Source organism: Zootoca vivipara, chromosome 16 (genome assembly GCF_963506605.1).
Source record: "Zootoca vivipara chromosome 16, rZooViv1.1, whole genome shotgun sequence".
Classification (NCBI taxonomy): Eukaryota; Metazoa; Chordata; class Lepidosauria; order Squamata; family Lacertidae; genus Zootoca; species Zootoca vivipara.
The window spans coordinates 19,907,261-19,923,816 of NC_083291.1; the positions used below are offsets into that span (position 1 = coordinate 19,907,261).

At 46.6% G+C, this 16,556-nt stretch overlaps 1 protein-coding gene across 4 annotated transcripts in view; it reads right to left on the minus strand.

Moving 5' to 3' along the window:
• Positions 1–54: 54 nt before the first annotated feature.
• The window catches only part of LOC118097646 (rap1 GTPase-activating protein 1), a 49,311-nt gene continuing 32,809 nt past the window's right edge, over positions 55–16,556 (minus strand). The window contains exons 14-23 of one of the 4 annotated variants that reach the window (XM_035140729.2): positions 16,051–16,137; positions 14,538–14,672; positions 11,879–12,046; positions 8,171–8,274; positions 5,474–5,590; positions 4,661–4,790; positions 4,452–4,554; positions 2,602–2,687; positions 2,401–2,470; positions 55–1,082 (exon numbers count right to left, since the gene is read on the minus strand). In XM_035140729.2, coding sequence (XP_034996620.2) covers positions 2,447–2,470; positions 2,602–2,687; positions 4,452–4,554; positions 4,661–4,790; positions 5,474–5,590; positions 8,171–8,274; positions 11,879–12,046; positions 14,538–14,672; positions 16,051–16,137 — 954 coding nt within the window. In that variant the 3' untranslated portion in view covers positions 55–1,082; positions 2,401–2,446. Of the gene's footprint in view, positions 2,471–2,601; positions 2,688–4,451; positions 4,555–4,660; positions 4,791–5,473; positions 5,591–8,170; positions 8,275–11,878; positions 12,047–14,537; positions 14,673–16,050; positions 16,138–16,556 lie in introns of all 4 variants that reach the window. The other 3 variants (XM_060268825.1, XM_035140731.2, XM_060268824.1) reach the window with 3 other exon arrangements.

Sequence of the window (16,556 nt, forward strand, 5' to 3'; positions counted from 1 at the left end):
TTGGGGGGTGTATGTGGGTGTTTCCCCCCCAATTTGCAGCCTTGGCTCACTAACGAACTCCTCCTGTATCCAAAACCTGTATCTGGATGCTGAGATCAGTGTTTCTGTGCATCAACTCCCCTTGTGCTGAAGAACAGACATAAGTGTGTGTAGCACTTCATCCCAAGACCAAAGAATTTAAACTGATCTCATCCTTCACACTTTCAGTGGGGTGGAACTGTCTCAAGGTCACACTGGTTTTTTTTAACCTGTTCATCTTAGCTAAAATAAGGCACGAGAAGATAATGTGGTGCAGGCCAGACCCCTTATTTTAAGCCCAAATAGTTATTGGCAGGAACACTTCGGAAACCACAGCGAAGATCAGAGTATATTGGTCACAGTAGTCTTTTATTGCAAGCCCAGACACCACAGACACAACAAGCATGGAGCAAGGGTCACAAATTCACATTTATAGGTTCTTGATGGCACAGAGACTTAAGGGAGAATGAAGTGGTTGGCGGGACTGTTGTACAGTGAGATACCAAACAAAGACCTGTTGAATCCCATGAAGGATGAGATGAACACAAACCCCTCCCACTATCAGACACGTGTGCACTTTGGCACAAGATACCTATGCTGCATAAAGCAGTTGAGGAGCTCTTACATACCAGGTGCCGTCCTTGGAGTGATAAGGGCTTTCATTCCTTAGTTTTACAAAGCCTGTGCTCAGAAGAATGGATACAAACACAGCCTTCCTAAGAAGGCCCTTTGGGGCACATCTTGGGTTTTTAAATTTTAGCAGTTATGAGGACAGACAGAGAGAAAACTCTCCTCTCGTTTGTTTCTGAAACTATGGCAGGATACCCCTGTCCATCCCCCCGTCTTGACTCTTTGATCTCCTGAGGTTGCTGAACTAGAATGACACATGTGGGTGAGTGAATGCCACGATTTGGACTTTTGTGGTTGGTTTCCTTACTGCCTGTGGTGCAGCTGTCACTGAATGAAGCAGAAAGGTCAGGTCAGGCGTTCCTGGGGAATCCAGCATCCATCTCCTCCGGACATCTGGGTGAGCTGCTGTTGAGGTCTCACTTTGGCATCAAATCCTGCAAGCACAGACAGGAAAGTTGATAGCAGCTGAGTAGATTCATGGGACAGATGTGATCACGGGACCCCGAAGCAACTTTGTTTTTTCCTACACTTCAGCCTTTGGTAAAGCTTAACAAATCAAAGCAGTTCCATCTGTGAATGCTAACGAAGGGCAAGTACAGACCCAAGACTAGAGGCGGGAAGATAATATACCAGGCAGCATAGCAACTGGGGAACCAGGTGGCCTGTCTTTTACCAGCAATCTCCATAAAGAATCCAGGTTCATATATGGAGATACACAACCAGGGATGAGCAAAATCTCACGGAAAGCTTTACAGAAGTTTTTTTATTTCCCTTAAGCCATGAAAAGCAATCTCGTAATATAATATGGATGCAGCTGAGAGGGCAATATTCAGATCCGCCAGGCTGATTAGGCGAAAAGCATTTCAACGCAACGTATTTCCAAGTCCCACTGGGACAATTTGCAAGCGTGCTCCGACAAGCGTGGGTGACAGATTCAGCCAAGTTAGTTGTGTTACCTTTACTGGATCTGAACAAAGCTACAAATTGGTATATGAATCACACCAGTGCAATTCTGATTTTTTTTGCTTCTTATGGCACCTCCTGTGGCCACCAAAGCTGTGGGGCACAAGTAACCTGTTCTATGGTGAAGTTATCACTTATGGGCTGCATGTTGATTTTCATAAGCACCCCTGCCATATGAAGCTGGCACAGCACATCCAATGAGTTCTGTTTGCACAGAAACAAACCTAGGCAGAATATAATCATTGCGTCCGATCAGGTACTGATCAGGGGGCAAGTAACTCGCCCCCTGGAAAAGGCGTCTGATTACCTTGAAAAGCTTCCACAGTCCTTGGGAGTCCCTCCCCCTTTCTTGAAGACAACCTAACGAAGGATGCACCTCCCCATTGATGACAGAGGCAGGAAACAGATTGACAGAAACACAAAGCTAGCCAGTGAGCAGAGATGATTGAGCGCAAAAAAAAAATTGAAAAAAGCTGCAGTAACACAGAGATGGATGGGGCTGGGGGGGAAAGGGCATTGTGGGAAACAAGAATCTTGGGGAATTAGCCAAGAAACTTGCAGAACCTGCTAGATGCAGCGGAGGTGTGTTTGTGATGGGGGCACAGAGCAGTTGTCTTGGGAAAGAAGTTCAGATTGGTGTCTGGGAAGGGCCACAATGTCAGCCTCCTGTTTTCCCATTGGGGAATGCGGAGGGTGACAAAGAGAGCCCTCTTCCTTTCCATCACCTTTTGCCCACATGCCCTTATCCCCTTACCCTAGGGCACCGCGGCTCCCTAGGGTGCGGATTACCTGAGAATTACCCAGCATGCACTGAGACACCCCTCCAGCGATGACATCACACACAGCACAAAATGGAGGCCTGTGGAACAAGGAAGTGGCAGTTTCTTTAGCATTCTTCCCTTTACCCCCCTGCTTTCCAGTATACGAAGAACCCATGAAATCACCTCCCTGCCTCCTTATTGTCATGGGAAAAAGAAAAGAAGAACATACTGGACTGTAACGATGAGCATCCACTTTGCTGCTTTTCCCCTTCTCCATGGAGCCTGCAGCACTGCTTGGAGGGAGCAGCTGAGTTACTGAAAGGAATTAAGCATTTTATTTAGAAAGGTTAAACCAAGCTATTTCTGGCGCACTGGACCCATCTTTTTCCCACTCAGGCTCCTGCCAACTATATATAGGATGCTACAGTACTTCTAATTTACTTGGGACATCAGCCATTTTCTGATACCCGTTCCTAGTAAATTTCTGCCCCTGTTTTACCATTGCAGAAATATTCAGTAGACACTGTTCTACATTTTCAACCCTCCTAGCCTCAGAACATAAATTTCAAGCATGATATTCAACCTATTATCCACTGCTTTTGTTTGGAATTGTTTTACTTGTTTCTCATTGTTGTTTAGTCGTGTCCAACTCTTCATGACCCCATGGACCATAGCACGCCAGGCACTGCCTCCCGCAGTTTGGTCAAACTCATGTTCATAGCTTCAAGAACACTGTCCAGCTATCTCGTCCTCTGTCGTACCCTTCTCCTAGTGCCCTCAATCTTTCCCAACATCAGGGTATAGTTGCATAAACCATTACATATCTGTTCTCCTGGTTTTTCATTGCATGATTATAATGTAACCCACCCTGAAAAATGTTCAGGGAAAAAGAATGTACCTTTATGAGTCCCGATCCAAATTGGGGACTCCCCATGCTGCTTTAAAAAATGAACAAACCACCAAACAACACTTAAATATGTTCAAATGTGGCAGCACATTTTAAAGGTATCATCACCAGCCCTTAGGTGGTTTCAAAATGGAGAACATGTCCATTAATGGTTCTTGGTCACGAAGGCTAAATGAAACTTCCAGAAGCAAAGCCATTGTATCCCTAAACACTAGTTGCTGGGGAACACCAGTAGGAGAGGCCTATTGCCTTCAAGCTGCCAGAAGCATGTGGCTGGTCACTGCAAGAAAGGGATGTGCCACATTGGTTCATTGGTCGATACTGCATTTTATTCATGCCTTTAGCCAGAGCCCATCTTTCTAGGATGTGTCAGGAGGAAGTAGAATCAAGAGAAAGAAAAGAGGATGTATTTAATTTGCTTTAGGTAAAGGGGACCCCTGACCATTAGGTCCAATCGTGACCAACTCTGGGGTTGCGGCGCTCATCTTGCGTTATTGGCCGAGGGAGCCGGTGTACAGCTTCCAGGTCATGTGGCCAGCATGACAAAGCCGCTTCTGGTGAACCAGAGCAGCACATGGAAACGCCGTTTACCTTCCCGCTGGAGCGGTACCTATTTATCTACTTGCACTTTGACGTGCTTTCGAACTGCTAGGTTGGCAGGAGCTAGGACCGAGCAACAGGAGCTCACCCCGTCGCGGGGATTTGAACCGCCGACCTTCTGATCGGCAAGCCCTAGGCTCAGTGGTTTAACCCACAGCGCCACCTAATTTGCTTTAGCATATTGTAAAGAAACCAGGTAGTTCTTCAGCAGCTGAAAGTGAAACTGCTTTCCAGCTGCAAGGAAAGACAGCCATCATTCTCAAATGATTCCTGCCTCTTGGTCCGAACTGTGGGGTTTTCGAAAGGATAGTGAGTCTTTGGTCCAACTTGGAAAACTGTACCCACGTCCTTCTCATGCAAAAAGGCACAGGGGTCCTTCTCGTGCTATCATCCCTCCTCCATGAGGGGCATCAACATGTGAAAGTTCCCATAAGTCTACTCACTGTCAGTGCAATTTGGGATGGTGAGGGCCCATCATGGCTTTGGGGCAGCAATGACAACGTAAAGGTTACATATTAGTTCACCCAAACAAGCCTTGTCCTAGAACCTGCAAGAACTCGTTCGGTTTTTACCTGGTGAGCTGGTACTGCTAGGTGTGCAGACACTATCGTCTAACCACGCGCTCTGAGTCAGGGACTCCTGCTTTTGGGGACCTTCAAGGGAACACATAAACTCCTGCACAAGAGAAATGGGAGACGGGCCTTAGAGGATGCTGCAGCTGCTCAGCTGGGACAGGAGCACTACTTGAGTGGAAAGGGGATTTCCAAGACTCCACACTGACCGCCTCGTTCTCCTCCTCCTCCGACGTCTCGTTTTCTCTCACTCCGCTGCAACAGCTGCTCACGTTGGACGAGGAACGGGACAAGGGCTGCATCACGCAATACCCTGATGTCTGACCAGAGAGGGCTCTGCTGGAGGAACACACAAGGCCCAAATCATCACCCTCGTAAATCTTGAGGGCATTACAGCATTACAGTTCATAATCCTCTGTGACAAAAGCCTCACTTTGCACAGAAGTCTTAAAAGCCTGCCCAGACTTGCTCAGGTCCTCTAGTTCATTAGAGCTCAATACACACATTTAAAAACAAAACACTGTTTGTTTGTTTGTCTGTTTGTTTGTTGTTAATTAAATGTATATCTCACCTTTCCTCCCAGGAATATTGTTCTCCCCATTGCTGTCATCACAACCCTGTAAGGGGGCTTGGGCTAAGAGACAGCAGTTGGCCCAAAGTCACCCAGTGAGCCTCATAGCCAACTGGGGTTTTGAACCCTGGTCTCTAAAGTCCTAGTCCGCTACTCTTAACTATTATGCTGCATTGGCTCAATCACCATCTCTTTCCTGTTACAGTGGTACCTTGGTTTAAGTACACAATTGGTTCTGGAAGTCTGTACTTAACCTGAAGCGTACTTAACCTGAAGCAAAGTTTCCCATTGAAAGTAATGGAAAGAGGATTAATCCGTTCCAGATGGGTCCGCGGAGTACTCAAACCGAAGCGTACTCAAACCGAGGTATGACTGTATTATAACATGGCAGGATGGAGGTTCCCCCCCCCTTTACCCAAGGCTTCCCAGTGTTCTTTTGTTCTCGGCTCACTTGTTCTTCCTGTTGGGCAATTCTGGGGAGCTGGGACTGGAGGAACCGTCTGACTTGAGGTCAAAGAAGGGCCCTGGGCTCTCCAATACTTTCTGTATCCTTTCAGCGATGTCCTTGCTGTGGAGGAAAGGGAACAAAAAACATTTACAACACAGAGCCAAGAGTCCCTGTGTGAGAGCCAGCGGCTTCCTTGTTTAAGACTCTTAAATTCTCCCTTCAGCCCATATGGGGACAAAAATGAATTCCTCAAAAAGTCATGGGAATGGAAATTGGCCCTTTCCCAAAAGTCTGACCTTCATGGCCTCCTGTCTTTCTCTGTAGCAAACTGTATATCTCAATTACGGTGAACAGGCCGATTTAACAGGTCAAAACTAACATGTATATCAAGAAGAGCTTCATATACATCTCAGACCTATGATACTTAGGATTTTTAGGTTTAACTCACTTGGAACTCTCTTTCCAACTAAAATGCACTTTAACCATGAAAAGAAAGAAGTAACCAGAGATATAGACTGTGTGTAGTCATATTCGCAAGAAGGTAGGCTTGTCCCTTCTTCCAGCTACCCGTGTTTCTCCCAAAATAAGACACCGTCTTATATTTATTTTTCCTAAAAAAAAAAACACTATGGCTTATTTTAAGGGGTGGCTTATTTTTTTCCTCCTCCTCCTGCCATGACCGGCATTGCTGCTGTGCCTATCCCTATGTCTTATTTTCGGGGTATGGCTTATATTCCTTGAATGCTTAAAAATCCTGCTATGGCTTATTTTATGACTACGTCTTAAAATAGGAGAAACAGGGTACATATATAGCACAGGTTTGACAAATATGCAGGGCACATTAGATTTCACTTTCAAGATTTTAGCTCTCCTTATTTTAAGGAGAACAGGAGCTTTAAAGGCCAAAAGTCTTGGAGAGGACGGCAGCCCCAACTCTAGTTTGCAGCCTACACTATCAGTACAGAATAATGAATCACCAGGTCATTCTGCATATGACTTAAGAGTAGGGTGGTTGGTTATGCACTGGGGGAAAAATGAGAACAAATCTACAGATGGTAATTCACGTGTGTAAGTTGCAAATTTAGAAATAATTGCTGAAATTTAAATAGAATTGCAATACAATCTCATCATTAGGGGAAAAACAGGAGAATGTCTAGAATGTTGCTGCTATCACTGGGCAACTTCAAGGCTCATGGTCCTCTTTTTTCTGATTACTTATCTTTAAACCAGATTTGGACCAGACAGACAGCAAACAGAGGAGACCTTGCCTGCCCAAGACACATGGGGGCATCTCCTGACAGTGTTTGCTTCTTTTAGCTTTAATGGTCCTGTCTTACTGGAGCGGCAGGATAAAGGGGGTGGCACAGAAGGTATAGCTAAATCGTGGAGGAGGGAAACACACTTACCTGGGAAGTGAATAACCCTAACCCACAACTTAATGGGACTCACTTCTGAGTAGATATGGGGATTGCACTGTTAAGTCGACTTCAGACATTGTCAGCTGCTGAATCACAAATTATGCTAGCAAGTGTTTAATAAGTGTGCTCATTTGTTGCTCTAGCTTCCGTGATGGCATAAGGGTACCACCAAGGAGGGTGACACTTGTGATGATGGGACTCGGCGGCAGACAATTTGTAAGGGGCGGGGCAGGGTTGGGTCCTGTCCTTCCTCCCAATCAATGGTCCTTTGGCAAAACTGAAGTTGTGAGATTTTTATTTTTCTTAAGAGCGAGACAGATCAATACACACCTAAAATACGGTACTCTTTGTTCTGAGTGCATGAACTGACAGCGGCTAAGGTTTAACAACTATCACTACCTCTTCCATTGGACTTAAATGAGATTCGTACCTGAACTTCTGCCTGTACTGGAGCATGACATAATTAATCCTATCGTCCTTTTGGTGGCCTTCACAAAATCCGATAAAACAATGAGGTAAACAAAATGGGTGCAGATAGCACTGGGAAGGATGCCTCAATAATACCACCTTCACCCCTCTTCCAAACAATGCTCTGTTTATGATATGTCCCTATAGCTCAAGGCATTTGGTCCTTCCTCTCCGCCATTCTTCCCTCCAGTATCTCCATTCAGGCTTCAATTTCTTCACACACACCCCAAATCATAAGTTCGGTTCCCCACAATTCCACATCAGTTTGTGATTTTGTTGTTGTTGAAAAAAGTTTGCATGAAAATGCATCAGAGTTTTATGAAATTTTAATGGAATTTTATGAAATTTTAATGGAATTTTAGGAAATTTTAATGAAATTTTATGGAATTTTAGGAAATTTTAATGGAATTTTATGAATTTTTAATGGAATTTTATGAAATTTTAATGGAATTTTAATGGAATTTTATGAAAATGCATCAGAATTTTACGGCAAAATTCCCTTAATATACACATTTTTGCAAAGCAATTTCCCCTAATATAAAGCATTCATGCATGTTCTTTTTACTCACACACTTATATGCACACTTTACTCCCTCAGGCTATGTATTTTTGTGCACACTACTTGGACTGGAGGTCTGCATTGCAAAATTCAGAGGTGTGCAAATTTTAAGGGACAGTTGTGCTTTAGATTGCCTATTGTTTAGGAAAGTGCTGATTAGGTAAGCTAGCCTATAAATGGAAACCAAATTTCTCCACCATCCCTCTCCCCTGCCCATTGTTCTAGTCCTCCAAGTCCCTATAACCCAGTCCGTACCTTTTCTCCTCTTGGATGTTCTCAATGCCAATTGCACTACTGCGTCGCCCATTGAAGCGGCTACCTCGGTTGCGTGACGGGCTTCTCCCAGGTAGGGCAAAGGACTGGAAGGGAGGAAAGGACAGTAGGAAAAAGAGAGAGACAGAAGAGGAGGAGGAGGAGGATGTAGAAAAGGCAAGAGCTGGAGGGAAGATGGAAGACAGGGCCCCAGAGCCTGTCCTTGCATTGCTATCCCATGCTAACAGATGCAGCCGGTCCAGAGAGCCACAAGGTGCCCAAGCATGATTTGAGTTGGACAAATAGGGGATGAGCCAAAAGAGAAAGAGAGAGAGACTGAAATGGAAAGATCCGTAGATAGAAATGCATGTATGAAAGAGCAATAGTGACACGAAGACAGGGGGAAATACAGACTCAGAAAAGCACAAGGTAAAGCCATGTACAGCCCCAGAGGGCTAAGCTAGATATTACAGTAAATGTGCACCTGCTACCCAAAACGGCACCATCACATCTTCTCCCTCTGTCCCAGCAGAGTTTTCCTCCCTATATAATTAGTAGCTGAAGATCTGGAGCAAGGGCAGGGCGATGTGGGATGCAGCTTCTACCAGGGATGCCAAAGTGTGTGGCCAGGGGGTGGGGCAGGGATTAAACACCTAAAGGCAGTTTCCAGCACTAACTGTATGTTTACTCCAATATCTAGCTTAGCCCTAAAAGGAAGGGAGAAAAAGGAAAGGTGGGGAAGTATAGAGTGCCTCCTTTCCTTACATTTGTTTGGCATTTCTCCTTTGACCACTCTACTTCCAGCAGGTGGTGGGTATCACCTTTTCCCTGCAGAATTCCGCAAAGGAGACAATGCCTTTCCTGGCTTCTCCGGACATGGTAGGATGGATTCACCTAAAGGAGCCTTGCACAAGGACTTCTGCTTGCACAATGGGGCTTCCATCCCTTCTTGAATACCCCCCAAAATGGCTTGAGGGGTTAGGAGAGCCCCCATAACAGGGATGCTTGTGCATTCATCATAGTGTGACACTTGAGTTCCATCCAGTGTTTGGTAAAAGGGTAAAGGTAAAGGGACCCCTGACCATTAGGTCCAGTACCGGCAGTGACCAGGGGAAATGAGAAACGAAAAGCTTCATCACAAATACAGCTTTCTGAAGTGCCATATTTAGAGTGCCGTCTAATGAGCTGATTAAACCCAGGCTGGGGGACCTGTGGCTCTTCAGGTGCTCTAGTCTACAACTCCCATCATTCCCCACCATTGGCTACACTGGCTGGGACTGATGGGATCCCACAACATCTGGAGGGTCACAGGTCCCTCACCACTGGATTAAACACTAAACTGCTTGCTCCGAACCACACAATGCACTCACATCTGACTGAGAATTTTGGTACCATGAGAACGGGCTTAAGATATAAGCCACATCTACTTAGATATCTACTTTGCCAACTTCTTCCAGTTATGCCAGAGATGTTAGGATTTCATAGTAGATTCTGTTCCACCTTAAACAGGAACAGGCTTGGGAGAGGATGTTGAATGTGTCACATGATGTATACTTCCATTTGTTGTACTATTGTAATGTTAGTTCTCTTGCTTTTGCTTTGCTGATGAAGACAGACACGTTTGGTCTTTCTTCCGAGATGCTTTAGAATAAACGCTTGTAAATATGCAAGGACTTCTCTCTGAGTCTTCTTTGTTGCTGCTGCTGCTGCCAAACCACGCTGATCGCTGGAATGGACTCTGCAGATAACGTGTCCAGACTCTGAGAGCCTGGATCATGTTACAGTTGGCTACCGGAGGCGGAAGACACCCGGCAGAGGCTTACCGGGGGGCTTGGTGGCCCAGGCCTTCTGCGTGTATGCTAACAAGAGAAACCTCAGCGCAGAAGGAATTCCCTCTGTGCCATGCTTCTTATCACCAGGGGAGTTGGGCACGTATGGCTCAGGGATAGCAGAACATATGCTTTGAATGCAGAAGGTCCCCAGGTTCAGTCTACAGCATCTCTGGTAGCTGTGCCGGTCTCACCTTAAGCACTCTCTTGAGAATGACAATTCTCCTAAGCATGCTTTCCACACTATAACTGCAACTCCAGACTCTCTCGAAAATGGCCTTCTCATCACATGCCTTCAGTGCCTGTGCAAAGGACTGAATGCACCACTTGGACAATCAGAAGATGCCCTGAACTAGAACAGCACCAATGCACTGGTAACATTAATGCCAAGCAAAGGAACAGCCACTAATGCCAACACTTCTAGCTATTAGTTCTTTCATTCCAGACACCACTTCATCTCACCCTGCCATGCAGTCAATCACTGAACAGTCAAGTCTTGGCAGACAACACTAACTCCCTGCAGATTCCCACCAAATGGTCCATAGTCAGGAGGTGGGCATACTTGAGTGTTGTTGTTTAGTCATTTAGTCGTGTCTGACTCTTCGTGACCCCATGGACCATAGCATGCCAGGCACTCCTGTCTTCCACTGCCTCCCGCAGTGAGTTGGTCAAACTCATGTTCGTAGCTTCGAGAACACTGTCCAACCATCTCGCCCTCTGTCGTCCCCTTCTCCTAGTGCCCTCAATCTTTCCCAACATCAGGATCTTTTCCAGGGAGTCTTCTCTTCTCATGAGGTGGCCAAAGTAATGGCGCCTCAGCTTCATGATCTGTCCTTCCAGTGTGCTCAGAGCTGATTTCCTTCAGAATGGATAGGTTCGATCTTCTTGCAGTCCATGGGACTCTCAATAGTCTCCTCCAGCACCATAATTCAAAAGCATCAATTCTTCGGCGATCAGCCTTCTTTATGGTCCAGCTCTCACTTCCATACATCACTACTGGGGAAAACTTGGGTAGAACAATCCTAAGTAAGGTCAGCAGTATGCTCTACCCAACAAACACACTGTCCTAAAGCTCTCCAGCCATCAACAAGGTGGTGGGAGAGGTTCTATAAGCGGGCTTTTATGGAATCTTTTTTAGTTCCCTCAAAATTAAAATTCAGGCTAGTTTCAGGCCTGTTTTTGGCACATAAACCACCCTTGTCACTCCAAAGGAAAATCAGTGCCGAGAGAGGAATGCCAGGAATGCAACTTCACTAATTCTCCTGGATCTCTCAGTAGCTTTTGGAATCACCAAACATTGTACCCCTAATGGATAACCTGTTCTGTGTTAGGAATCGGTGGCATAGGGTTTTGGTGGTCCCATTCCTCCCTTGGGGACTGATTCCACAACTGCTGCAGGAGAACTACTGCTCAGCATCGATGCTAAGGGATCCTGAAGGCATTCATCTTGTCCCCAAGACCAAACATGGAATGTATACATGAAATTTCTGCGTATTTTATTCCTCTATAAAAGTTTTTATATTCCACCCACTCACATAAGACATCAAGGCAGTGCTCAGCAATGAAAAACAACCACACAATTTATTCAGATTCTCCCTAAACGCTTTCCCTGTTCCTCAAATTATTTTCAGAGTCAGAATCGGCAAATGAATAGAATCGGGTGTAGCCGCAGAGGACCAGGATAGGGAAATGAACATAGTGAGATGGAATGGCGGGGAGCACAACAGAAAATAGCCACAAAACACCACCAAGACAAGGAGACATTAATAGCTGGAGAGAGATAATGATGAAGAGCAGCAGGTTCGCAGTAGTAGGGGATGGTGGCAAAGGACTGAGTACAAGCTGGTCTCCACCCCATGACCCCACCTCCCCAATACCTTACCGCAGCAATAGCCTTGGGGCCCTCGGCGACACTCTGGTTGAGGGCAAGGCCAGCAGTAGCTGGGCGATTGGGTGGAGTTGATGGCTGCTGCTGCTGCTGCTGTTGGTGCTGCTTCTTCATGGCTATCCCCATGGTATCCAGGCTCTGGCTACGGCCCCGGATCACCCGCTGGAGAGAAGGGCAACAGGGAGACAGACACGTTCACAGACACACAAAAGGACATCATGAAGAGCACTATAGGATGCTGGTGGGCTGGGTGGAAGGAAGCGGAGGGAACAGGCACGAGCTCAGAAACGCCCCGCTTTCTACAGGACTCGGGCAGACAAAGTATTGTTTCCAAGCGGACAGAACTCGCTCCTGCTAACCTAATCCACAGCCTCCTGAAGAGCTCTCTCATAAAAAACCACACACACGCTGTCCCTAGCCTATGGCACCCCAAAGCACAACCACCAGGGGGCAGACATTTAACCCTCCAGCACAGGCATAGGCAAACTCGGCCCTCCAGATGTTTTGGGACTACAACTCCCATCATCCCTGACCATTGGGTCCTGTTAGCTAGGGATGATGGGAGTTGTAGTCCCAAAACATCTGGAGGGCCAAGTTTGCCTATGCCTGCTCCAACACTATTCTTTGAACCTGGCAATGTAGATATCAGCAGAACCACCAACTCGCAGAGACGGTGCAAGAGGATACGGTGGTCAATGGCATCACAAGCTGTTGAGAGATCAAGAAAAGGCAGCACTCTCTCCCTGTCCCTCTCCTAAAGAAGGACATCCATCAGGATCATAGCTGCCAAGCACCCCGTATTCCCCGGGAAACCCCCGTTTTTCCTTACCATTTCCCGGCGGTCTGCCGTTTGAGCTCCTCTCCCATAAATCTCCCTTAAATCCGCTCCTGCCGGCAGCCATTTTTCTGGTGCCGGTTTGCCCATCTATGGGCACCAGAAAATGGCCGCCGCTGGTGCCGGAAATAGCTTCTACGCATGCCCGTTGGCCATCTAAGATGGCCGCCGCCATGCGGCCACCCCCAAGATGGCCGCCGGACAACTTCCGGTGCCGCTGCTGCTGCTAATCCCGTATTTTTCTGTGGGAGACTTGGCAGGTATGATTAGGATGCTTAAGGCCATTCTGTCCTCAAACTGGACCTAAACCCAGACTCAAAGGGGTCAAGATAACCAGGTCCTTCCAATGGTGTCTGCAGCTGGACGACCCTCTCAAGCACCTTATCCCATAAAGTGATCGGGTGGTAGTTCAATATTAGTGACCAGTCCATAGTCATCAAAGTTCCTCAGGGTTCAGGCAGGGGTTCTGCATTACTGCCTCCTTCAAGGCAGCAGGCACCAACCCTTCATGCAAAGATGGATGAACCACCCCCTGGATACAGCCAGCGCAGCTCAGGTACTTCAAATGAGTCATGTTGGCCAGATGTTGAGCACACATGTGGGCCAAACCTTACCCACGTCCTCAAACCTAATCAGCTGATCCCACAAGATTGGGCAAGATGTTGTGTTGGACACTTCACCCAGCTCTGTAATAATGGTAGCATTCAGCTCAACATGGAGGATGGTGATTTTATTCTCACAGCCCCTGGCAAATATGTCACATAGCAGGCCTCCAACGATTCAGACACTCTATTCCCAGTGACAGGTTGGCAGCGCCCTTAGCACATCTCTGCTGGCTGGCTACTCAAGGGTGCGATGGGGTAAACAAATTAAGCCTTCTTTGCAGTAGGCACAACTATGTGCTCTAGCACAGTGGTCCTCAACCTTGGGCCTCCAGATGTTTTTGGCCTACAACTCCCATGATCCCTAGCTAGCAGGACCAGTGGTCAGGGATGATGGGAATTGTAGTCTCAAAACATCTGGAGGCCCAAGGTTGAGGACCACTGCTCTAGCACACCTCTGGCCAACTTTGCACTGGATCATACGCCATTGTATTCTAGCCTTCATTTATCCTGTTTCATGGCTTGGAGAGCCATAGACACCCCCAGTGAGCTCTCCAGGCTCCACAGTTTTGGAAAGTGAACTCGGGAGTAATTGCGTCAACAGCTCAATGCATCTCACTATTCCACAGCGACACCGAAGCTCAACAGGACCACCAGCCTTGGCTTCTGAAAAATCCCCCAAAGCATTCAAGAACCCCTTGGATTCCATAAGTCTCTGGGTAGACCATCCTAATGGCAGAGAGGGAATGACACTGCAAGACCCAACTTCGCCAGATAATGGTCTGACCATTACAACGGCGTTAATTCAATCCCGCCCCACAACATCTAGAGTACCACCACCCATCACACCTTGAGGTGAAGCCTAAATGAAGAGTATGTCGTTAGCATGGACACCGAATTATCCCAGAAGCAATGTACTGAGGTTGTCACCACTAATCGAAGAGCTAGCAAGTTCCTTCCTTTGGTAAACTACCATCTCTGAGCCACCTGCACCCCTCTGGCAATTTCTAAAATACGGAGATGATACTACAGACCTACCTCTCAGAGCAGTTGTGGGGAAGACTAAGATAATGTATGCGAAATACCTTCAATGGTAAAAAGCACTGCACAAAATGCATAGTATTATTACAATATTCACCAGAGCAGCACAAAATGGGAAGATGCAAAATTACACCGAAAGAGGGAGTGATTAAGCATCATCTATTCCCCCTCTCACCTTGAAATTCTCAAAGAAGCCACCACCCCCATTCTCCATTTTGTCCTCATCGCCAGAGGCCAAGCCCATCATACTGCGGCTACGAATCTGCAACTCCTCATACAGGCTCTCCAGGAGGGCACTGCGGGTACGATCCTGCTCCAGAAGCAGAGAAGGAGAACACGTTTCAAAAAACAAATAGGATAGAAACAGGGAATCAGAAAGAAAGAAAGAAAAGATCAGGCTGAGTGACAGAAAAGAAAGCAATTCTATATCAGCAGGATCATAGAGCCTCAGTACCTCTATGAGCTCTCATTAAAGCATGAGACTCAATCTCAGGGATGTGGGTTCAAGCCCCACGTTGGGCAAAAAGAGATTCCTGCATTGCAAGTTGTTGGACTAGATGACCCTCAGGGTCCTTTCCAACTCTAAAATTCTATGATTCCAAGTGGATGTGATTAACCCATTTTAATTTGTTTTTGCTCCCAAGGGAATATTTAACATCAGGGGACCCAGGTGGCGCTGTGGGTTAAACCACAGAGTCTAGGGCTGGCTGATCAGAAGGTCGGCGGTTCGAATCCCTGCAACGGGGTGAGCTCCCATTGCTTGGTCCCAGCTCCTGCCCACCTAGCAGTTCGAAAGCACATCAAAGTGCAAGTAGATAAATAGGGACCGCTCTGGCAGGAAGGTAAACGGTGTTTCCGTGCGCTGCTCTGGTTCGCCAGAAGCAGCTTTGTCATGCTGGCCACATGACCCGGAAGCTGTCTGCGGACAAACGCCAGCTCCCTCGGCCTATAGAGCGAGATGAGTGCTGCAACCCCAGAGTCAGACCTGACTGGACCTGATGGTCAGGGGCCCCTTTACCTTTACCTAAGGAGGCTTCAGAGACCCCAGGGAACTTTTGGAGGTTGTTTGATAAGGGGCAGCCTGGTAAATAGTTAATCTCTTATCTGGTGGCACTGAGTACCTTAAATAGGGAATGGGAGGGTACAAGAGAGGAGCACACTCTGTTGTGGCCAGGTCTCCCCCAAGGTGACCCAGGGTGGCTAGAATGTGATTGTCACTTACATAGTGTGATTTTCATTCTATTGTAGGAGTTCCAGTGCCTATTAAAAGTGTAATTTTGAGTTTAAAGTCACCAAGAGGAATTACCCTCCCCCCCCATGCAACAGCTGCAGTGTAGAAAGTTCTAGGTTCGATTTATGTACTGATTGTTAAACCTGCATTTCATTGTATATCCTGTCATTGATCACCAATATGTTACTTCCTGGTACAGTGGTACCTCTGGATGCAAACAATTCGTTCCAGGGGTCCGTTCTTACCCCGAAACATTCGTATCGAGGCGCGGGCGGCGGAAACGTTTCCTTTGCTTCTGGGTTTGCCGCATGCATAGTCCGAAGCATTCGTATCCAGAGTGGTTTGTATCCAGAGGTACCACTGTACCAGGAAGTATCATATTGGTGATCAATGACACTGTACTCTCATACCGATCTTTGCTCTTCAAGATATATGAATGCAAATAAAGGTGACTCACCTCCAGCTTAGCAAATTTCTCAGCATGGTAGCAGCTGTGTTCTGCATTTATAAGCTTTGCCAGAAGAAATTCACGGAACTCTGTGCCCTGTAAGAAGGGGGAGAATGTTCACTCATTGTATTTAGGTCCTACAAGACCCTTTTTCCTTATAGATATATCCAGAACTGTTTTGGTGCCACAAAGGACAAAGATGAAGGTTCTAGGATACTTCTTTGCAAGCTAATGCTTAGATTGCATGTTGATACCAAAGCACAGGAACAAACACAGATACAAGAATACAGTATTCCTCTGTTCCCCTCAATGGGTTGCACTGTAGAGGCAAAGAATACATTCAAATTAACCACGTGGTACTGTGCCACTCTAAAAACTCATGATTTCCTAAATGCCCTCCCAGTCCCCAAGGGAAAAAAATCCTTTCCAGTATGTATGTAGACATACAGGAAATGAAGGCTATGTTTCCTTATGGTGCTTTAGATTTTGACAGGCAGGGAAATCTATTACATACA